Source organism: Perna viridis, chromosome 11, assembly GCF_037379345.1.
Source record: "Perna viridis isolate PV_CMFRI_1.1 ecotype Kerala chromosome 11, ASM3737934v1, whole genome shotgun sequence".
Classification (NCBI taxonomy): Eukaryota; Metazoa; Mollusca; class Bivalvia; order Mytilida; family Mytilidae; genus Perna; species Perna viridis.
The window spans coordinates 22667605-22691758 of record NC_142455.1 but is presented as its reverse complement, the minus strand read 5'-3'; the positions used below and the strand labels follow the sequence as shown (position 1 = coordinate 22691758).

Genomic DNA, 24154 nt, shown 5'->3' with positions numbered 1-24154 from the left:
TCAAATATAACATGACATATACGTGTCCAGGTTTTCACAATTGTCATATGTCTGTCAGCACACAATTTTTCAATTTGTTTATAAACACAGAGCAAGATAAGAAAACTACAGTGTGGATTACACATTTCACAACGTATGCAACTAATGATACCGATACTTTCAGCATGTTATAATTTTGTATCAAGTATTCAAACAATAGCAGTTTCACATCTTCATCACGCATACAGACTGATTGCGAAGTTTGAAAAATATGCAGTTATATTTTTCTTTTGTATGACTATTTGTCACTTTAATGTAGAGACATTTTTCTACTGCTGCTACGCTCCCCAACAAAAAAACAATATTTAGTGTAAACTGATTAATCTGTTCTGTGAATTATCCTTCAGTCACGATTTTATGTGGTAACTTGTCTAACCCAAATAACAGCACATCGTTTCTTATTTGGTACATACATTTAGAGTGGTTGAACAATAAACTTACCTGGCGAGTAGCCGTCTTTTTGGCTGTACGTCTTCGGTTGATAGTAACAAAACGTGAGTCCAACATGGGTATCTGTTATATACAAATGTGGCTCAGTCCCGGATATTACCACGGTCCTTTTAGGTAAATATATGGTATCCTCACTAACCATCATTGTATCCATTTGCTGACAAGATTTGGAAGCCGATCCCTGTCAGTGGTGTACAAAAATACATATCTATGAATTTTAACATGCTGAACTCTTTCCAGGACATTCATCTATATTGTATTTATTTGTTTCATTAAAACTAATTCTGAAATAGATTTGTTGTTGTGAAACCTAATTTCGGAAAATTGTTTAAAACACAGAATGAAATAAAATAAATCGAGGTATTTAATATCAAAAGCTGGATTTGCTAATAATATTTATCACTTTATAAATTCAAACAAAGCTTTTTGATGGAAAAATGGATCATACATTTAGATGTGAAAAAAAACAACAAAACGCTTACATAAATGTACTCACCTTGACGAGAACAAAAGGAACATCTCCAGGCAGTGTGTCCAAAGGCAAATTTAAATCATCGTCTTTACAGCAAAACAAAACATTTATCTTCCCAGAATTGTTCATGTCATTCGAGAAGCCTTGTAACTCAATACTGTAGCCATCAAGGTTCAAAATATATACTTTGAAACCTTATATAAATATACAAACGTAAGATATTCTGTTGGAATCTTTTAATATACCGGCAAATTTCAACTATCTTAATAAAGCGACGTAAAATATAGTCTTATTATATCTAGAATTCAGCATTGGCTATGATTCATGTAAAGTAGTTACACCTTAACTTTAAACAAATGTAATTTTAGTACTGGTCAATTACATATAAAAAATATTGGAAAATGTTGTCAGATGATTTGAAAAAACTGCAGACGGCATATCGTACATGTAGCGGGTATATCAACTTACAATTTTGGTCTTGAATTTCAGAGCGCGATCTTTCTTAATTTGAAATCATTAATATAATTAAGATGAAATGAATAACATAATAGTATATGTATAGTACAGTAATACTTCATGCTGAATATTTTTCGGGTTGGTTATTAATCAAACCTGAATAATCTTGTTGTCACTTGAATAACATTTCCAACATTTTTGTCGCCTTGTTTAAAATAAAAATTGTAAAGGAAAATCGGTTTTTCATAACCCAGGCAGTCTTGTCTTAACCTAATCTTCAGTGAACAAAAATATACGGTTGTATTTATGCATTGGATTACAAATATTTTTGTGTACCAACTTATTTAAATATTGCGATAAATGCAACGTACCCTCAGGGCATTCATCATCTGTTCCAAACAAGCAATAGTTTCCGACTGGCCAAGACGAGGATGGGTTTGTATCGTTTCTGTTACAGAAAGTAAACTGGAATGATCTTTTAGAATATGGACCTAATATATGTATACCATGAGAATGGTTGTACGTCTTAGGGGTTGCTCCCGAATAATAGGCAAAAGAAATGCCGGTGCTTGTCCAGTAAATCTCGTCTGTCAGAAGACTTAGATTGATGTAGCTAATTTTCCAGTTTGTTTCAGGGCATCCGTACATACTAGCAACTACTGCATATTGTCCCGATGGCCAACCGGAAGAGGTTTTTACATCATCTGTATATAAAAAAAATATCACGTTCAAGTTATATATATCTGTAAGTCACAAAACTTACCTCCCAAAATTCTACTAGTTTAATTTTATAGAGTTGGAAATCCTAGATTTCAGGATTCGCATTGATGAAAAAATATAATCCAAGAAGAACGATTAGATAGGGAAAGTAGACACTCGCAACAAAGAACATGAAATGACTAAAATAACACGCACAACGAATTAAACAAAAGCAAATGAGTAACCGAGACTCTACTAAAGACTGGGAGCAGCATAGACTTGTCGGGCTAATGATTTAGAGTTAACTATCCTCTGCTTTACTCGAAACAACCATCAAATTGCTCATTAAATTCAACGTCCGGGGTAAGGGAAAGAGAAAAGAAAAAACATAACACGGTTAACAAATTTTCGCTCATAATGTAGACGGAAACACAATAACAATGCATGTAAATGAGTTTTTGAATACAGTCATTAAACATTTGCATTTATGACTTCTATCTTATAGCAACATAACGTTGTTCCTAAAGCCGAATTTAAGCTGAAGTAAAGCATGGTTCAAAATAATCGCGTATTTTAAAGTAAGGCCTTTCGTAAAGGAATATTGTCACAGTTAAAGAAAGTTGACGATCTGGAACTATAAGGTATCGCGTTTGTCATATAGTTTAGTCATGAGTTAACCCTTTTTACTGAAGTCCAAAAGTAATTCAATATATTAGATTGACTTAATAGTGTCTATTGTGTTCGCTTCCTCAAATTCTATATATGAGGTTAGGTGCGATGAACAGTACTTGTATGGAGAAAGCTTCCCATTATATGGTATATGGGTGATGGGGAATGGGGGATGAGAATGGGGATGGTACAAGGGGGAGATGGGGTCTTTGAATAGGGAGGATGGGGAAATTAGTTTTAAAATATGTATTGATATAACAAAAATATATTTAATCTAATTAAATTAAATTAAAATAACAGCTAAAATGATTAAAAATTTAAAAAAAAACATAAAATTTAATTTGATAATGTAAATATTCAATACGAAATATGCAATGGGGATTGTATTAAAGACGGGCATTTTTCTATGGAGAATGGACATGGGGACATAAAGGAAATGGTGGAAATAGTGAAATGGTTTATGGAATAACTGGGAAGTTTGTACCATTCAAAAGTTCTATAAACCCCTAGTGTAAGATTGTTTAAAGGCAAAATGTCATATATATAGCGGAAACTGAAATCAAGGGATCTTGCGAAGCGATGATCCTTCTTTTTGGTAAGATGATCTATAAAATCGTCTGTTTAAAAGCACGTCCTACACCCTTGACAATTATATCGAATTAAACAAATCAAGCATTTTGACAGAAAATAAGGGAAACACTGATTCCAATACTTGTTGAATCACGTGGTAATCTGGTAACCGGAACTGTTTGTTACTCTAGCATATATTCATTGTCACGAGGTAAGCAAACGGATAATTTCCACATATACACATCAAGTTCTTTATATCAAAATAAAATCAGACTCTCTTTACTCTCATAAATTTAATACGTCGCGATCACTGTTTTGAGTGCAGATTACTGTTCTGAGGTCTTCGTCCTCCTTCATTTAAAATATGAATTATTTTATTTTGTATTACTCTTTGACCTACATGTAACTGCCTGAAAAATATGTTCATCTTGGATGTCATATTGTAAACGTACAATTGTCTGTAAAATGATATAACAACTATTCATCCACAGCCTCTTTGTTGACTGCCTCAATACTTTCCCAAGTCACGCAGTATTTTACAATATGGCTTCTTACCGGTTTGATAGATTCTCCAAGACATTTTATGTGTTCTCAGGGGGAAGTTAGAAAATTAACTATATAATTACAAGATGATACAAAAATATTTTATTTGTTTTCCAGAAAATAATTTTAATAAAATGTACCTAATGCTGTGTCTTGCGATACTTTCTGGTAAAAAAATACAGAGCAGAGATAAGGCATATCAATCATAAATACGTTTTAGATATGCAAGTGTAAACTAGGTTATTACTCAAAGACTAGGAAAACAAAATAAAAGATACATAATAGAGGTAGAAATGAGCATAAACAACTCCACTAATTCACCAAGTACAGTAACAATCAAACCAGCTTCATTGGACAACTAAAGCACTCATCAGTTATACTTTTTGTTTCAAATGATGAGTTTACAGTCATTTTTTTGTAATCAAAATAACAAAATAAAACAACATTAAAAATAATATGCATGTATTATACTCCTATTTGAAGAGTGGCGGTATATTTGAATCACCTGGTCCGACCTTCATCCGAATTCCGCTGCAACTATCTCGACTCACAATGAATGGATTTGCTGCTAAATTTGTATTTGTCTTCAAATAAATATAGCAAATTTGTTAAATGATTTTTAATTTTTTTTTTTTCTGAAACTTTCCCATTTTGTACACTGTTCCCAAAAATTAAGGTTCTCAATGGACATATTGATTGCACATTGTGGTATAGCTTTATATATACGGGGTTTAAGTTCAACTTCCTTTACGAATTTTTTGGTATTCCTATTGCACCAAAGCGTGAGATTTTGTTTAGTAATGTTTAGTTATATTTTGATTTGTTTGATTATTACATGTATATACAAACCAATTTGTGAAGATTCTAAGTAAGACTTCTATCGGTATTGATAAATTCTATTATTTTTATACCTTTGCATGTAGTGTTCACCTTGCATGTACACGTACACGTATCTTTGTCAAGTACTTTCGTCAAAGGACATATTATTCCAGGACAATCTAAAACATATAAACATTTTGGATTTCAAAGTACACATCTAGCAGGCTAATGTTTGTTTTCGATACATACCAATATAAAAGTATGATTCCGAAGAAAAAAAATGAACTACATGTATAAACTTATGTAAGGTATAAAGCAATTGTACTTAATATCAAGGCAAGTGAGACACTAAAAATAAAAATTAAAGAGAATACCTGAGGCTTTTTAGATGGAATTCTCAAAACATAAGCCTCATACAATATGTTTTACGTATTATCAACAAAATTTCCCACTTTTCATTATGCTTATATAATTAATTTTCAACCATCGCATTATTTTTTTTTCAATTCTCTCTCTTTTCGTTATCATTAGTTAAAAAATGTTCAAAATCGGAAGACCGTTTAACTATTTGAAACAATGGATATAATTTCTTGCTAGAAGAAATAAAAAAGGACCCAATTTGTGTATGGATGATATTTGTCTAGAAAGAATGCCTAAAATGGTTTCTTTTGTTGATAAATAAAAAGTGTCCATTTTGAAGGTCACAATTAGCCATAATTCGAATGCTTCCTAAAACTGTTTTGTAATAGGACATGCCAATAAATAATGCAAAAGAGAATCTTCCTCTTCATAAAAAGAATTACAAGAGCTACTATCTCTCACACCCATATTTTGTAACAGTCTGTTTGTTGGGAGAATATAGTGTAAAAGTTTGAAATGAAAATTGCTAAATTTCTAAGTTTAATGTCATTTTTAGATCTATATATTTTATTAAAAACAACACCACAATTTATCTCTACTACTATTTCTATTCCATTTCTCAATACCTTTAACAGCATCAGAATCAATAAATTTTTCACTGATTAAACTGTACACGTATTTTGATACGTCTTTAACCTGTAATATATTCTTAATTAATAGCGTCACAATTTCAATCCCTCATTTTTTATAATTTCTATGAACAGCATTAAAAATACCATAATATTTAAAGAAATTCGTATTAACATCATAGTGATGAAATAAATTGCGATATGAAACACCTTATTATTCTCATCAAAAAGTCTTCCACTTTCTTTATACCTTTGATAAAAAGGGTTTTAACGAATAATCAAGGGAACAAAGGTTATATCAGTAATTAAATAAATGTAATCCAGGAACAAAGACCAGACATCGAAAACAGACATACACAACAAAGAACATGAAGTAACTAAAATCATACATACAAAGTCACAACAGCAATGAGCAAAACTGGGAGCATAGACCGGGTGCACCGGTAGGGTAACCGTCCTCCGCTGTTCTAGAAACACCCACCGAGTTGTTCATAAAAAGTCAAATCCGGGGTTCACGAAAGAGGAAAGGAAAACGATGACACGTTGAATAAATCAGTTTTCATGGCGCAGATGGATACACCATAACGATCCAGGAGTTCATATTGACGACCATAAAACTTCTGTGATGATGATTTAGCAACATAAACCTGTTCCAGAACCTATTTGTTAGAATTCTAGCGCGATACAAGAATAATTCGTAGTTTCGGCAAGCTGTGGCATTACTTATGAGTTGTGATATGGAAACTCCATGCGCAGGTGCTGAAGGGATGTTGCCACAGATGGAAGGAAAATTGGCAATTCTGTATGAAAAGTCAACACATTTGTGGTTGAGTTTGGTCAATAATTCTCCTTTCTATCGATTTCTAAGTGGAGGTCAAGATATGATGCTGACTTTACAGTTTCTGTAGTATCCTTTATCACATGTTCTTTGGGGTAGATGCGATGTATCAAATCCCCGAAATTAGGATTGTTTAAAGATAATACGACATCTATATAGCAGAAACTTAGAACAAAGGAACTAGTTTAACGATTTTCTTTCTTTCGGATCAGATCGGCTATAAAGTAAGCCAAAGCTTCTTATTTGGAAGATGATTTGGATTTTTTTCTTACAAAGTATGAGGAATCTCTACCAAGAACTATATATTTGTATCTAGGTGTGCCGTCTTTTTTGGAAAAAACAACGATGTATAATGTTTATAAGTCGGGATTTTAACTGAGTATGGAAAATAGAAGTATACAATGTTGATAAATCATAGGTTTTAATGCTATTATATTCTGATAATAGTCTTAAACAGGTTGTCTCCAAAAGATCATTCGAGTTTTCCAGGATCTACATTGAATAAATACAACTACGGGAGTAACAAGTGTTGTTTAAGGACTGCAGACCCTCTTTGACAGCTGTGAGTATGAAAGTTAAAAGTTTTAAAAGAGGTTTGGTGGTACATTTTGCAGATCCAGCTATGAAACGTGGTTTGTTTGGATTTTAGGAATCCAGTACATAGACGGTTAATCACAATCATCGTCCTTGGTAGAGAGACCAAAAGAGGGTAGCACAGATTTATGGTTTTCCACAATCTCTTCGTTGAAGAGTGTGGTAGCAGTATAGGTCTTATTACTGCTATTATTTTCTACGTCTACCTCTAATAATAAACATTCGATGTAGAATTACATTATCAGTTATTTCTGTGTTTGAGTTATACCATACTTAGTCCATTTTCCATACATCATTGTTATCATTATCAAAATTTATAGATACATACCATGTTAGCAAGTCTTTCCAGAACTTTTATTTAATATATAGGTTTTGTGCATCTTGAGAGTCAATATTTCACTCCCATATGAAATTATTTTCCAACAAAGGGCAACGTGCAAATATCAACTCTTTCCAGAAAATATGATATCCATCCTTGAGTAGTTTTACTGTCCTTTGAAATTCAAGTGCCTTTTCATAAGGTTTAATACCAAGTTAAGTCCATCTTATTTTTTATCTTATTTGTAATCAAAAGAATGTAATTCAGGGACAAAGACCAGACATGGAAAACAGACATAAACAACAAAGAACATAAAGTAACAAAAGCAAATGAGCAACTCGGACTCCACTACAAACTGGGAGCATGGACCAGGTGAATACCTGTTTAGTATATCAAATGAATCCCTAATTGGGACCTAAGAGCCATCTAATATTATTTGTGTGTCATCAGCATGTTGGAACAATTTGGTTTCCTTGTCCCTATATTTGAATCCCCGAATTTCCAAGGATTTATGCATATATTAAAACTAAGTTGGGCGATATAGGGCATACTCCCCTTTCTACTTGAAACAAATTCTGTTGACCAGCCGATATGTAGAACACCTAGCTACTTACCTAATCCGTGTTATGCCTGAGGGCACATAGGGCAAGGACTAGTAGTCTTAAGTCCCCTCTGTTTTGCGCTTTCTTTTCCAACTTTCCAAAACAGTAGCCAAACACTTTCATCCTCAATTCTATTGTTCGTGTCCATGTTGTTTTATGCGTTCCTGTCTTCTTCTTCCTTCTGGTGTCCATCTTTTTCTTCTCTGTTCAAATCATCAGCAGTTTATTTTTAAAACGTGGCCAATCTATCTCGATTTTTTTTTCATTTTAAAAGTGTTGCCATGTCCTCAGATCCTATTGATTGATGAAGCTTTGTGTTAGTGATCTTACAAGGCCAAAATATCTTGATTATCCTCAAGCATCCGTAATGAAAAGTGGAAAGCTTTGTGTCTCGCTCTGTCATTCTCCAACATCATGCTCCATATAGGAAAACAGATAGGACGCAGCTGTTGTATACTTTGATTTTGGTTGTCCTACTGATAACTGAGGATTTCCAGATGTTCCGGAGTTTAACAAATGCACCTCTTGCATTTTCTATTCTTGATAGGATATCGTTGTCAGCACTAACGTCATATTTCACAGTTCTTCCTAGGTATGTACATGATGGAGAGCATTCTAGATGAATTTCATTTACTTGAATATCAGGAAGTACACTGCAGTTTAGGGCCATCACTTCGGTTTTCTCGATGTTGATATTTAATCCTATTGAAGCTGCATTATTTTGTAATTTTGTTGTGTCTTGCATGTTATTCTCCAGATGCGACAGTAAGGCAATATCATCTATAAACTAAATCTTCTAGATGAGTAAATAAGGTCCATCTAATACCAGTGTTTCCTTCACTTTGACTTGACCTCATAACCCAGTCAATTTTTATTATGATGAGGAGAAATGACATTACATATCCTTGACGTACTCTAGATTTTACAAAGAAAACTAGTGTCAGTTGTGTTTCCAACGAAATTGGACTATCTTTACAGGTATGCCATAAACTCCTTAATATGACATAAGCTGTTTCTGTGGATGGAATCGAAAGCTTTTTCAAAGTCGATGGAATTCATTTCCAGTTGTTTTTACCATTCTGTGCATTACTCGATGATATTTCTGAATACAAAAGAAAAAATGATCGCAGCAGCTCTTTCTTTTCTAAATCCTGCTTGTTCCTTTCCAAGTTGATTTTCAACAGTAGTTTTTATTCCATCGATCAAAATTTTAGTGAAAATATTTCTCGGTATAGAGAGTAAGGTGATACCTCTTCAGTTGTCGCAGTTTGAGATCATCTTTTTTACAGCTTGACGATATAGTGATTTTAAGAACAAAGCTCGAAATATTGTTCAAGAATTTTTTGATCCACCTTTTAAAAGATGGTCCAAAATGAAAATAATCAAGACATTTTTGAAGAAATGTATAACTCTAGTACAATATTTTTTTCAGTCATATTGACTTATGTTTTGTCCAATAGAAGATATTTATTGAGTTTAAAGAAATCTTTGTCTCTCTCTAAATGGTCTCTCTCCATCTCTCATTTTTGTAACCATATTTTATGTCTACGCTGTTCACTACATTCAATAGACACAAAGATACAAGGAAGAAGTCTAGTCTGCACTGAATACTTGGGGTTTTTGTCGCTATAATAACCTATTTGTGGATGGGTTCAAAGTTTTCCATGCGTCAGATAAGCTGTTTCTATCAATAAAAGACTTCTTCAATTGTCTATTTTTAGTATGGTTTAGTACTGGACTTCCCCCGTTTTGTCACCAGAATCTAGAACCAAGTTCCAATCTCCTCCAAATGTAAGTGGTTTTTCGTTAAAGTTTTCTATCTCTCTAATGAATGATTCAAGAAGCCCAATATATTTAGATTTTAATCCATAGTAATTAGATAAAGTTATTATTTCTCATCTTTTTTAATTCACAAATCATACATCGACCATTTCCGTCGCATACATTTCTTGTTCAACGGGCCATAGATTTTCTTTCCTCGTTTGCCTACCCCGGACTTGACTTTTCGGTGGGTGTTTCTAGAAAACCAGAGCACGCTTACCCTACCAATGCACCTGGCCCATGCTCCCCCAGTTTTCCATGGAATCCGAGTTGCTCATTTGCTTTTGTTACTTTGTATGTATGAATTTAGTTACTTTATGTTCTTTGTTGTGTATGTCTTTTTTCCATGTCTGGTCTTTGTTCCTGGATTACATTCATTTGATTACCGCTATAACCTTGGTTCCCTTGATTACTTTAAAAAGGAAAATTGAAAAGTATGTTTGAAAAGTAAAGCAACATTAGCACTTTATGTCGTGAAGTGTGAAATAATCATTTGCCGCCCCACCATCTTCAATTATTTTATTTTATTTTTCTTTTGTGAAATGAGTTTCTAGAATCATGTATACATGAAATTATCTATCTTCGTCTTGAAAGTTAAAAAATTCTTTCATCTTATTTTTACTTGCCAGGCTTTTAACATTTATTGATGCTTTTATAAGATGAATCATTGTTCAATATTGAATCATTATTCCAAACTGCTGATGACCTCTGCAAGTTTTCACTATGACGATATTTTATAGCATGTACAAATAAACACAAAAACATATAACATAAAAACATACAAAATAAAGCTATTTTACGAAAACAGGCATATATGCACTGTAAGGATGTAAATCATTTTCTTAACATATTTACAAGTACATATAGTATTTACTTCTCAATTAAAAATAGAGTATAAATTATACATCCTGAAACACTTACACCGTTCCGCCTTTGCGGTTATTGTGTCGACATTTCTCTTATACATAATGGACTGCAAATGCAGAACACAATTTAGGATAATAAGTAGACCGGTGATCAAATTTATATGTACATGTATTTCTAAATTGCCAAAATAAGGCGGTTCAAGAATCCCATGACCTCATATTGTATTGCAGATCACATGGCATAACCTCATAATATGTCTTTTTGATGACCCTGTGCACATATATCTGTTGTGAAAGTATGATATATTTATATTTCGTCCTTCAAAAACGATAAGAATATAAACATATTTTGGCTGAATTTTGATATAAGTGTGTGAAATGAAAAAAAATAAGAAATGTTTGAATTAATTGTAAGATTGTACCATGCCTTGTATCTATACAAGTACAGTACATGTAGGTTATGCATTTTTTATGACGAATAAAAAACAAAAACCAAAAAGATAAATTGCATGATAATATGCGATATTTATTTATTTCTTGTGTGAACATTCATTTTTTAATCGATTTTTGTACCCTGAACCCAAACATGTAGATATTCCTGTCCATATATATGTATATGCACATGCCATCGTGTTGAAATCTGTGTACATAAAATGCGTGTCCATCTTCAATAAAACTGTTTTTATTCAGTGAAATGACTTATCCATATTATATGTTTTTCGATAAAAAAGGCAGGCCTGCATACAATATGGTAAAGTAGTATCATCATGTTCACATACAAATTGAATTAATGGATTCTTTTTCATTGAAGACAACTGTGTTGAAAGCATGAACATGAGCTTATGTTTTTTTTATGATCAGATAATAGGATCTTCAAGTAAATTACAAATACACTTCTTCGTTTCAAATATTAATCATTGCTGAGAGAGAATTGTAGCCATGAATATCCCGTACTGTTTTCGGAATTTTTCAAGTTAATAGTCAAATCTTTCACCCGTTTCGTATTACGGTAAGATATCAATTGTCAGTGTCGGTAAGAATCGGGAAGTAAGTGAAATATGATGTGGAAAACCCCACGGTTTAGGAAGTTTTATTTAACTATTTGCACCTCCAGAATTCACGATAAAATATAAGATTTTCCATATCATTTTGTTAAATTGAGTTTCATTTTCATTGACAAGCACTACAAATTCTGTTTCTGATAACATTCTTTTAAGCTGCGTTTTAAACGTATTTTTAAAATTATTTGATAAAACCTTGATATCGGATATTTACTTTGAAATTTCCAGACAGGTGTTCGAAGTTAAAAGAGTAATATATGAATTTGTGACTGAAATAAAAACTTCTTCAGCCATCAAAGGACGACCGCTAAATGTTTTTAACTTAAAATAATCTAAAGTTAAATAATATGCAATTACTTGAAGAGTTAAATGAGTTTTCTTATAGTCCAAGACATTCAGTTGATGCTATTTTGGAAAAAATAAAAAGATGTATACATATTTAAAGAAACATTTACATGCACTATATAGAGATTATATTTTAAATAAAAGCTTTATATCTTATATTGATTACCTGGTTCAAATTCCGATGGAATGATGAATGGCTCAACAAAAAAGAAATATTGCACTAGAGTAAATGTCCACATTGGATGATGCATATTTCGTTCACTTTTGATTACTATTGTGTGATTGCTCAATCTTACGATATAAACTTAGTTGGATTATCAGGTTTCATTTGTAAAGTATCTTATTGAAATTTCTGTTTTTTTGTCAAATCCACAGTTTGTTTTATTTAAAATAGCCAAGCAAACATACCAACGAACTGAATAGATTTTAGTCGTTTTATTTTAGTTGAACTCATCAATATGTATTTCTATTCAATTCAATATGTACTGCCTTCCATTACAGAAAATGAATTATTTGGTGAATTGAATAGTAATGATTAATATTTGAATCACAGTACAATGAGTTACATCATATGTTGTAGCGTAGAGTTTCAAATTGTCACAGACAAATTGTTATCTTTTTACCATTTCATGCAAACACAAAATCTACAAATTGCAACATTTTTGTTTTTGGTGTTTTAATTTCAAGAATTGTATTATCAAGTTTCATCCCAATGTTCATTTTAATCAATTTCTACTGTCGGCTAAACAATTAGTAACAAAATGAAGCCTTTTCAGTGCTAACTTCAGTATGTGTTGTTTATGGTAACTAGCTTATAAATTATTCTTTTGAATTAGTCGTGTAATTTGATTTTGAAAAAAATATATAACTTCGATTATTCCTAGAATTACATATAGTTTGAGTTAAAACGCCATTGAAACGAGTACGTATAGATATGAAACACAAATGGATTGCAAACAAGAATGAAAATAAAAATTGAAAGTACTCGCATTTTTATGTGATGTCAATTATAAGTTAAAATGTTCGTTTATTGTGAAGCTGGGTAATAACATAGTTAGTGATGTTACACTCCTCAAGCTTCTTGAGAAAAAATAAAATGTAAATCAGTAAAAATATGAGTAACTAAAATTCATGTTTTACTTACGGTTTATTCATTTTTGTCTATCTGAGTTAAAAATCAGACAGAAGGTGATTCATGCATGTCAGAACCCACCATACTCAATTTTATTTCTTGTTCAGAAACAGTAACTGATCACATAACCAGTCGTAGCTTTTCACATTTGATTGTTGCGATTTCAATATATACAGATTGTATATGAAATTGACATGTTGCAAGAGTTGTTGTTCTTGATTTGGTTTGATTTGGTTGTTTTTAGTGGGAGATAATGTATGATTTTCTAAAAAGTGCAGATCTGAATGTAGAAACGACTATCGTTATGTTATTGTATAACATATGTAGACTGAAAAAGCATCGCTTGCTTGGTGGGGTTTTCTACACCATGAATCACTTTTCTATTCCTATTGGTAGTGTCTGAATTTTACGTGGTCTGGTACTTAAATGTATTTTTACTGAACAAAAAGGTCTGCAAGGTATTACCTTTCAATCGTATCTGACTTAATTACTTGTGAAGTATGTAGACTTAGAATGTCCAATACAACTTCTGGTTACCTCACTGAAGAAGGTAGACCTAGGGTAAGGGATACAACTCTTAAAAATCATCGGAACGTTTGTATTCAGCATTTTTACATCAATGTCATGTAAGCATCAAAGTAACTTAGATTAATTTCATTCTATGTAAAATGAAAGCTTGTTAGCCTTTTGTGAAGTTGAATATGATACAAACATACCACTGACTTCATAAGTTATGTCCTTTACCCTAGGTCTATCTCCTTAAATATCACCTGGTAAGCTATGTTACAATTTTATTTTCATAAATTTGTGTTATTATAATACTTACTTAGTAGAATAATTGTGTATGTAAAATCTCCATGAAAGTTCCCACGTTATACAATTTGATGGTCTCACAACAAAAAAACCAACACTACACCGTTTTATCAGATGAGACCAGATTCAGTAATTTACCTTAAGGTCAAAGTATGTGTCTGTCCAAAAATATGTATTTTACACCTAACTACTCTAATGATGCATCTGTTCATACATTATGTACTTTATTTTTATTTTATTTTTTTTTTGGAAAAGGGGAGGGGGTAAATTTGGAATGCCTGTTGACATTGCCATTAAATGTACTGCGGTAATGACAATTTTGAATTGACTTAATCATTAGTTTGGACTTAACTTGATTATAAATCGGATTAGTGTTCGGTAATTTTGTTGTTACCCTTATCTTACCCTATATCATACAGGGAGATTGTTGGTCCAAAGTATAAAGACATAAAATAAACAACATTAGGTTTCTGTGTAATTCGGATAAAATCGAATTCTGATTTTTTTTTAAATTGGAGAAACCCTTTTTATTGCAAGCCATTTTTTCAAGTGAAGCAAATCAACCTGAACTAAGGGTAATATTTTAGAATTTAATAGAAACTGGTAGAGTATGGTTGTGAGCTTTTTTAACGAAAACAAGAACTTGATGTTTCTAATGCTGTAATAATTGGGCACTATTGGTATTCTATTTAGACTGTGTATCCTCCATTTTCCGAATCTGTCCGTTGTACTGCCAATTACATGAAGCATAAGTACTGAAAGCGTATTATTTTTTAAAGTTTTGCGTTTATAAATACGATTGTATACAAAGGTGATAAAATAAATCACAGTAAAAGTTTTATTTAAATGAGGATTTCGTAAATTCGATGCCGGAAGTAAAATCAAATCCTGTGAAAATATATACCCATAGCTTTCATCAGAATGTACAGAATTTTTTTTTTCTTTTTTTCTTTTTGGAGTACATCGAATCGACTTATGAAATATGAAAATATAAATAGTCAGGTATATATAAATTATTATGTTTAATCTTGTTTACGCTAAAAGTCAATAGTTACAATTCAATTCTAAGATGACGGTGTTGTAAATAAGAATATGTTTTGGATTGACATTTTGTATCCTTTTATTAAAGTTTCAAACTTTGTGCAAATGATAGTGGGTAAACGCTTATATGTACTACGTGTTTTTGTTTCTCATATTATTCAACGTAAATGTCAAATCAAGTGATGATGTTAGGCATTTTATACATTTAACCCACTTTCTGAAGACAACAGCTTCAATTTTATTTTCACGTTCTTTGATTATGAATTGAAATGCCGCAGAGGTTATCCTTTGGAAACGTTTTCTTTAAATGAAAATGAAATAGGATGTTTTTTTTATAATGTGTACTTTTTTCTAACATATAAATATTTGATAAGAAATTAAAAATGTCGATTCTCTCCTTTTTATGTCAAAGTAATTAATGTAGCCAATGTCTAACGTTTTTACATGAATGTATTGATATTTGTTTTCTGAAACCCTGCTTAAACTAAAATTAGAAAGGTGGTTTCCGCATTGCAGTTTCACTTCATAGGAACTTCAGAAAGTAGGTAAACTTTTTTGCAATTATTGATTCTTAAAAACTATATGAATTGATGTTTAAAAATGTATAGTTATACAAATATTATTTTAATACAGTTTCAAGTCATCTTCACAAATAAATCTATCAGACCTTAGTTACTTTATGTTCTTTGTTGTGTATGTCTGTTTTCCATGTCTGGTCTTTGCCCTGGATTACATTCTTTTGATTACCGCTATAACCTTGGTTCCCTTGATTACTCTTTCAAACATTATATCTCAAAATCATGCCTAAACTGTACATATTTACGTAATATTTTAATGTCTAACGTTTTTACATGAATGTATTGATATTTGTTTTCTGAAACCCTGCTTAAACTAAAATTAGAAAGGTGGTTTCCGCATTGCAGTTTCACTTCATAGGAACTTCAGAAAGTAGGTAAACTTTTTTGCAATTATTGATTCTTAAAAACTATATGAATTGATGTTTAAAAATGTATAGTTATACAAATATTATTTTAATACAGTTTCAAGTCATCTTCACAAATAAATCTATCAGACCTTAGTTACTTTATGTTCTTTGTTGTGTATGTCTGTTTTCCATGTCTGGTCTTTGCCCTGGATTACATTCTTTTGATTACCGCTATAACCTTGGTTCCCTTGATTACTCTTTCAAACATAATATCTCAAAATCATGCCTAAACTGTACATATTTACGTAATATTTTAATGTCTAACGTTTTTACATGAATGTATTGATATTTGTTTTCTGAAACCCTGCTTAAACTAAAATTAGAAAGGTGGTTTCCGCATTGCAGTTTCATTTCATAGGAACTTCAGAAAGTAAGTAAACTTTTTTGCAATTATTGATTCTTAAAAACTATATGAATTGATGTTTAAAAATGTATAGTTATAGTTATATATTATTTTAATACAGTTTCAAGTCATCTTCACAAATAAATCTATCAGACCTTAGTTACTTTATGTTCTTTGTTGTGTATGTCTGTTTTCCATGTCTGGTCTTTGCCCTGGATTACATTCTTTTGATTACCGCTATAACCTTGGTTCCCTTGATTACTCTTTCAAACATAATATCTCAAAATCATGCCTAAACTGTACATATTTACGTAATATTTTAATGTCTAACGTTTTTACATGAATGTATTGATATTTGTTTTCTGAAACCCTGCTTAAACTAAAATTAGAAAGGTGGTTTCCGCATTGCAGTTTCACTTCATAGGAACTTCAGAAAGTAGGTAAACTTTTTTGCAATTATTGATTCTTAAAAATTATATGAATTGATGTTTATAAATGTATAGTTATACAAATATTATTTTAATACAGTTTCAAGTCATCTTCACAAATAAATATATCAGACCTTAGCATTGTATAACAACACTAATTACTAAACTACTGTATTGTTACGTAAAAACTATATATCTGCCAATCAAAAAAGATACTATTGTAAAATAACCGAATATTCTTAACTGCTTATAAAAAAACGCGAATTAAAGTATCAATTGATCATACCTAGTTTTCTCAAGCAATCTTTGTTATCGCATATTTTCTATGATTTTGTAGCATAAAGATGCTTTATCTTCGACCCTCAGAAATTTTCTTCAGCCAGAACGAAATTGACAATTGTTTCAATAAAAGAAGCTTTCATAGAGGTATTAATATTGGATATACTTTGGACGATTTGGTGGAAGGACGATGTCGAGTTGAGGATATACCAAACATTAGTGTCATGAACAGAGGCGGTAAATGGGTAACTGCCGATAACAGAAGACTATGGGTTTTTCGCAATCTTGAAAAACTAGGAAAGTGCGAAACAGTTCCAGTCGTTGAAGTACACGTAATTGATTACAGGAAGTTAGATTCGACAAACGGTGGACGAACAGTACGATTTCATAGTGGAAGATATGCCGATGGCGTTTGACATTCTAAAGTTCCCAATATCGATCCAAGTGCACCTCTCGTTCCATGTGTACAGTCAATATATAGTTCATCATCATTCAATCAGTCAGTAAGCAATAATAATTACTACCGACCAAATGAAACATTGTACAACAGGCAAAGCAGTGGTGTTCGTGCAAGTTACACCCCAAGTTCTGCATCCAGCCTATCTTTCTCGTTAGGAAGTGCCAGTCTATCAAATGCAAATATCGATCTTGACCCTTCTGAAATCCGATACACTAAAGAATCAATCCAAATAAACCACTTAATCGAAAATCTTCGTTCAACAATACTGCTAGATAATAGTCAGATGCAGTCAGTTGATGCTATTACCGTTTACAAAGTATTCAAGAAATACTGGGTAACTGATGGAAACAAAAGATTATGGGCATTCAATGAGGTGAAAAAATCCAAACCAAATATTCGTATTCCAGTTGTTATGAAAGAGGACAAAGACAAGTTCCTCGACCTTATGAGAATAGACCGGCCCTGGTTAACTTTAATTGATATCTTGCAATCAGGAACAAATATAAAAGTAACTGCTTGACCTTTTTTTTATTACAAGTAATGTGATATAAATGCATGCAGACTTTGTTGCTTTTACCATTTGCTAAGTAAATGTAAATTTTTGTAGGTTTTTTTTTTTTTTTTTTTTTTTTTTTAATTTATTTGTTGGTTAAAATATATGGTTGACTAAATACAGAGTACTGTGATCGTACTTATTTTGGCTGTGTACTATTTTTGTTTTTTGCCGTGGATGGATTTTTTTGAAACCACGAAAATTGAAACCCGCGAAAATTAATACTTTTCAGGTATTTTTGTTTCTAACGAACTTAATTGCACGGAAGACCAAAGGGATTTTTCTATAGTGTGACAATGTCACAGAAGGTTCATAAAATGACATGATAAACTGCACAAATCAAAATTCTCGTTACATCTTTATAAAGGTATTTTGTTAATAAGGATGTAATAATATGGCTTCTTTAGTGTATCATGATAAAATAGTTAGCAATTTTATTATTTGGGACAGCATATTCGCAAAAGACGAAAAATAAACATAAATTTTTAACAGAGATTTAAGAAATAGAAACGCGTCTCTAGTCAGATATTGAATCAGCAAAGTGTTTGTTGAAAAACTTTTGAATATTGTAGTTGCTATTCTTACACAAAGAATCAAAGAGCATTTATTTCAGGTAATTATAGTCCCGCATATTTTTCAATAAATCAATTTTCCACCCAAATGCAAAAACTGCATTTTTTTTTAAGATTCTTGTTCCTAGAGCAAGCTTTATAACGCACATGGATATACCAAAACGCAGTTTTAAAACTTCTTCCATCTATTCTTTAACTAGATAACCAAACCTTTATGTTGTAACCGTTTCAAAAGCACTTTTATGCTTCTGTCCAGAAATTTTGCATGCGTTTTAAATGTATGGGTAATCTTTCGGTTTCAAGAATCATCAGATCGAAATAAAGTGATTTTTATGTTTTTTAAGTTTCTCGTTGTCATTTTCAATAGTTTGCTTACGGTAGTAGACTTGACGTACCCCCATAATTTGCACTTTACCAAAATAAAAAACCAAAATCGATAATTTTCATTTATTGCCTATATAAAAGCCTCGAATTTGCAAGATCCATATTTCAATTTGCGTACAAATTTTATATTATGTTGACTATTTATATCCAAATCTATAAACACAGATTCAGAAAAGTTCACCGTGTAATTTTTTTAATGTTTAAATGATCTTGGAAATATTTCTTCCTTAGTCAAATTAATGGCTAAAATCATGTAAATATTCAATAAGATTGCCATATATCAAATTATGATGACTGTTTCTATCCACAGGTATGAGTATAGTTTTGAAGCATTCATTATACTTATATTTAAAAGTAACCGTCCAGAGGTAGAAACAAGTACCTGTGATAAACATAATAAATTGCTGATTGGAGTCGTATGCTAAGCACAGGTGCTACAAAATGAAAGCAAAAAGATTGAAACCTGGTATGAAAAAGGTATCTTTTCTCAAGTCTTAAAGAGTAATCAAGGAACCAAGGTTCTAGTGGTAATCAAACGAAATTAATCCGGAGATAAAGACCAGTCATGGAAAACTGACGTACACAACAAAGAACATAAAGTAACAAATAATACATACAAAGTAAGAAAACAAATGAGCAACTCGGACTCCCCTAAAAAACTGGGAGCATGGACCAGGTGCACCGGTAGGGTAAGCGTCCTTTTGAAATACTCGCCGAGTTGTTCATAAAAAATCAAGTCTTGGGTAGACGAAAGAGGGAAGGAGACCTATGACATGTTTCCAGGGCAAAGATGGGTACACCGTAACGATCCACGAGTCCATGATGATGACCATAAAACTTCTGTAGTGATGACAATCTTGTAGTAACATAACTATGCTCCAGAAGCCTACTTGTTAGAAGTCTAGCGTGTTACAAAACGTCTGCATAGTTTCGGCAAGCTATGGCATAACTTATGCGTTGTCATATGAACACTCTTAAAAGTTAAATGGTTATAAAAGATATCGGTTAGTGGTACTGTCTCATGACAAAATGACAGAATACTTCATATTTTTTTTTAATTTTTGTTATTTTACAGAATCTGTTTGCAATAGAAGGATAATTTCAAACATTTCTAACTTAATGAGAAATATGTATATATGTGTATATATATATAGAAAGGTCTGAAAAATTCCCAGCGATGTTAGAACTATCAAATTTGCAATGCAAATGTGATAGTTCTAACATCGTTGGGAATGTTTCAGACCTTTCTATAAGTTTACGTTATCTTCCCTGTATCAATGAGCAGTGTAGCGAATAGAGTCGTCACATTCTGAGACGATATATATATATATATATATATATATATATATATATATATATATGAACAATGTTGTCAATTCTTCAATTTCCTACTTTACAAAGATCAGAGTCGCTGATATCTTTGTTCTAGAAGTTGAACCTGTGTTATTTCTCTTTAACATCTGTATTACTTTGAACCTTGCATATTTAGATTTATTCAAACGTTCCAATGAATAAACGTCTGTCGATGAACTCCCTTACCCCAAGCCTATTACCTTACAAGAAAAACACCCTTAAACTTTTTCAACTTTTTACAAGTGTATAAACCGCAATTCGCTTACGTAACTAGTTGATTTATGTAGTTAAACATGCAATTGACTGATCTGAAAAGTAGATAAAGATCTGTATAATAAAAATCAATAATAATACGGAGTTGTAATTCATGCGCCAAAGCAATCTTAAATCTATGTTAAAATGAAAACATAAGACTCATTAGCATACAAGGCTATATATGCAAGTTACATGTATATGAATATATTTAACCAAGTATTTTCAATTCTATATTTAGACTTCAATTTCTGGTGAGCTTAATTATAGTATTGGGAATTTTCAATTCAATACCGAAAATAAAAACTAAAGTTGTTAACATACAACGAATACGGAAGCATATTTATGAAGGTAAGGAGGTTTTTTTTGTTTGTTTCCACAATTAAATATTTTATGCAAATAAAAAATTGGAATTACCCAGTTTTACTACATCAAAGTGAAAGTGTTTTTGTTATTTGTTTACTGTCCGCCCATAATACTAGTACTAATACTAATACCTAGTACTAATCGCTGAATATATAGTTAATAAAGGTACAGAACTGGTAAAATAAGAAATGAATATATTTACATGCCCTTCTAATGTGCCTTTAACAACGCTAAGGATACGTAGAAAGAGCTGTAAATTGACCATTTTATTTGAGAGAAACTCACAGTATGCAAAGGTTGTGATCACGCCAAAGTACCTTAACCCTTGTCGCATTCTTTGCGTCTGTCCCAAGTCAGGAATTTCGGTCCTCTGTATGTCTTGTTTCAATTTCACGTTTACTTCATTTTTATGTCACTTCATTATATATGGGCAACTCTTTAGCTGTACCTGTGTATATGTTTTGGACCAGCTGCAGCCTGCCCTGTGGTATGAGGATTTCCTCGTCGTTCATTGAAGACCAGTGGGTAGCCTTGGTCTGACATTTTCTTCCCGGTGGGGTTGTTGTCTCTTTGACATATACAAAATACCTATTTTCGTTAAAGTATAATCACTTATTTACCAATAAATCGGAACTGACTTCCTATAAACACAACTTTTTAAAACATTTTTTTTTTTTGGGAAGGGTTTATAAAGAATAGAAGGTATTCTTCATAAGACATGATCTTATGTTAGTTTTAACCAGTTTTGCTCCAGTTTATTAGACTTATGATTAAGTAAACAAGAGATTTAACCTTTCTTGGTTATAAGATGGTGATTTTCTCGGCAAATGTCTTGTTCAGTGGAAACATATGTAAAATGTGATTGAATATGTACTGATTAATGTAGATAAATAAGAGTATATATAAGATCGCTTTATGATAATACTCAATTCTGCCTTCTAAGTTTGTTTTATCTTATTTGTATTTAAATGACTCATTAATTGCTTTAATTCCTGAATTTATTTAAACAATAGATAAATTATTTGTCAACCGAACAGTCAATTTAAAATTATTTATATTCAGATGTCTGTTCTTATTGGAACCTGAAACGTTTCATTCTAAAATACATTATTGACATATGTAATGAACACAGGTTCAAAATTTATAACTACCTTGTTTATTTTGTGAAATACATATATAATATATAATACAAATACTATTTTTTCACATGTAAACTTATGTCTAAAATATTAATTACGTTTTTGTTTTTTGTTTTTTTTTTTTAAATTATAGCTTACCAATGTTCCATCTTCGTCCCTCGGAAATCTACTTTAGTCAAGATAGAATAAATAACCACTTTGATAAGAACAGCGAACATGCTTATAGAAATGTTGGAAAAACCCTAGACGATTTGGTTGAAGGGCGATGTTGGGTGCAGGATATTCCCACTGTTAATGTTATAAAAAGAGGCAGTCAATGGGTCACGGCTGATAACAGAAGACTCTGGGTTTTTCGCCATCTTGAAAAATTGGGTAAATGCAATACCATTCCTGTAAATCAAGTTTATTTCATAAATCCAAATAAGTTAAACTCAACAACTGGTGGTAGAACGGTTCGATTTTATATTGGAAAAAGTGCAACAGGTAAATGGCACTCAAAAGTAGGCAGTATTGACCCAGACTTGTCCTCTTCACTGCCGCTACAGTCGAGACCGGTTTCTTCTATTTCACCGTCTTCCGATCATTTCAGTATTCGTGAAAGCCCGTCACCGTTAGGGAGCAGACATGATGATGTTCTTTTCAAAACTCGAACAGTCATGCCTTCATTGACGATGTTCAAAGATTTCAATTGCAATCGATTACCACAAGAGCATACAGATCCTTCTACACTATCTCATAAGGCTGTTTTGGTGAAATATCTTAGTTTAAGCCAGGAAACCAATCGTTTCGATCCCTCTGACATCCGATATACTAAAGAAACCATACAAATAGGGAATGTTTTTCGTTGTCTAAGCTCTACACTACGTTTTGATAGTAGTCAGATAAAACAGGTGGATGCCATCATTGTTTACAAAGCTTTCAATAAAAACTGGGTGACAGATGGCAACAAAAGACTGTGGGCTTTCAAAGAGGCTAGAAAATTCAATCAAAATATTCGTATTCCAGTGGTAGTGAAAGAGAACAAAGACGAATTCCTCGACATTATGAGAAAAGACCGACCCTGGTTATCTCTGATTGATATAATGCAATCCGGAACAGATATAGATGTTTGTTTTTAACCTTTTTCGTGGTTAGATTCTATTACGTTGTCGATTTCGATTGTCATGAAGATTTTTATTGTTGTCGTTTTTATTAGTACAAAAATACTAATTTGCAGTATATCATTCTTCTCGATTTCTTGTGTTATCTTCTAATGTTTAGTCTTGTAGAGCAAAATTATTTATGTTTAAAAAAGCATATATCTATATGAATTCCTGTGAAATGCACTCACATAGAATTTCGTTTTATGTTTGTTATTTGTTATTTTATATATATATGTTTCAATCTAAATATTTGATAAATTGCAATATATTTAAAACGAAATCCCTCTTGAATTGATTTATGTATTCAGCTTAGACAGGCGTTCGGTGTGCACAGATTCGTAATACATTGATAATAAAATGAATAAAGTTATGTCTAGTTTTAATTGACCTTTTTCTGGGTTCAGTATAGACGGTTGACCTTTTTCTGGGTTCAGTATAGACGGTTGACCTTTTTCTGGGTTCAGTATAGACGGATATTACCGTAAGAGAACGTGTTAAGTATACTTTTGTTATCCTGTCTACAGTTAAGGTGTCCACTACACGCAAATAAATGTTTAATTTAACGCTCAACTTTGCAAATCAAGTTTTAATTTTAATGTTTCTGTTAAGAAACACGTGGTTCACTTTTTCGCCTGGCATGACATGATATCTTTATCAAGTTAATGAACTGTTCCTACACTCCTTTTAATCAACCCTTTTACAAAGGCTCATACGGGAAAACAACGAAACGAGTAGCCCAGCCGCCCTTCAATTCCAGTTT

At 31.9% G+C, this 24154-nt stretch overlaps 3 protein-coding genes across 3 annotated transcripts in view; 2 read left to right on the top strand and 1 right to left on the bottom strand.

The window, feature by feature from the left end:
* Positions 1 to 12616, bottom strand: part of LOC148603394 (uncharacterized) — a 71024-nt gene extending 58408 nt beyond the window's left edge. Inside the window, exons 1-5 of the mRNA XM_088551541.1 lie at positions 12319 to 12616; positions 4810 to 4896; positions 1789 to 2121; positions 986 to 1155; positions 481 to 670 (exon numbers count right to left, since the gene is read on the bottom strand). Coding sequence (XP_088407667.1) covers positions 481 to 670; positions 986 to 1155; positions 1789 to 2121; positions 4810 to 4896; positions 12319 to 12403 — 865 coding nt within the window. The 5' untranslated portion in view covers positions 12404 to 12616. The remainder of the gene's footprint in view (positions 1 to 480; positions 671 to 985; positions 1156 to 1788; positions 2122 to 4809; positions 4897 to 12318) is intronic.
* Positions 12617 to 16051: 3435 nt separating this feature from the next.
* On the top strand, positions 16052 to 23764 carry LOC148603393 (uncharacterized). The gene is made up of 3 exons (XM_088551861.1): positions 16052 to 16086; positions 16469 to 16493; positions 22386 to 23764. The coding sequence occupies exon 3, from the start codon at positions 22393 to 22395 to the stop codon at positions 23368 to 23370; it is 978 nt and encodes a 325-aa protein (XP_088407987.1). The 5' UTR covers positions 16052 to 16086; positions 16469 to 16493; positions 22386 to 22392; the 3' UTR covers positions 23371 to 23764.
* Positions 16084 to 24154, top strand: part of LOC148603392 (uncharacterized) — a 28460-nt gene continuing 20389 nt past the window's right edge. The window contains exons 1-2 of the mRNA XM_088551868.1: positions 16084 to 16902; positions 20989 to 21098. The gene's annotated coding sequence lies outside the window, so the exon portion shown is untranslated. The remainder of the gene's footprint in view (positions 16903 to 20988; positions 21099 to 24154) is intronic.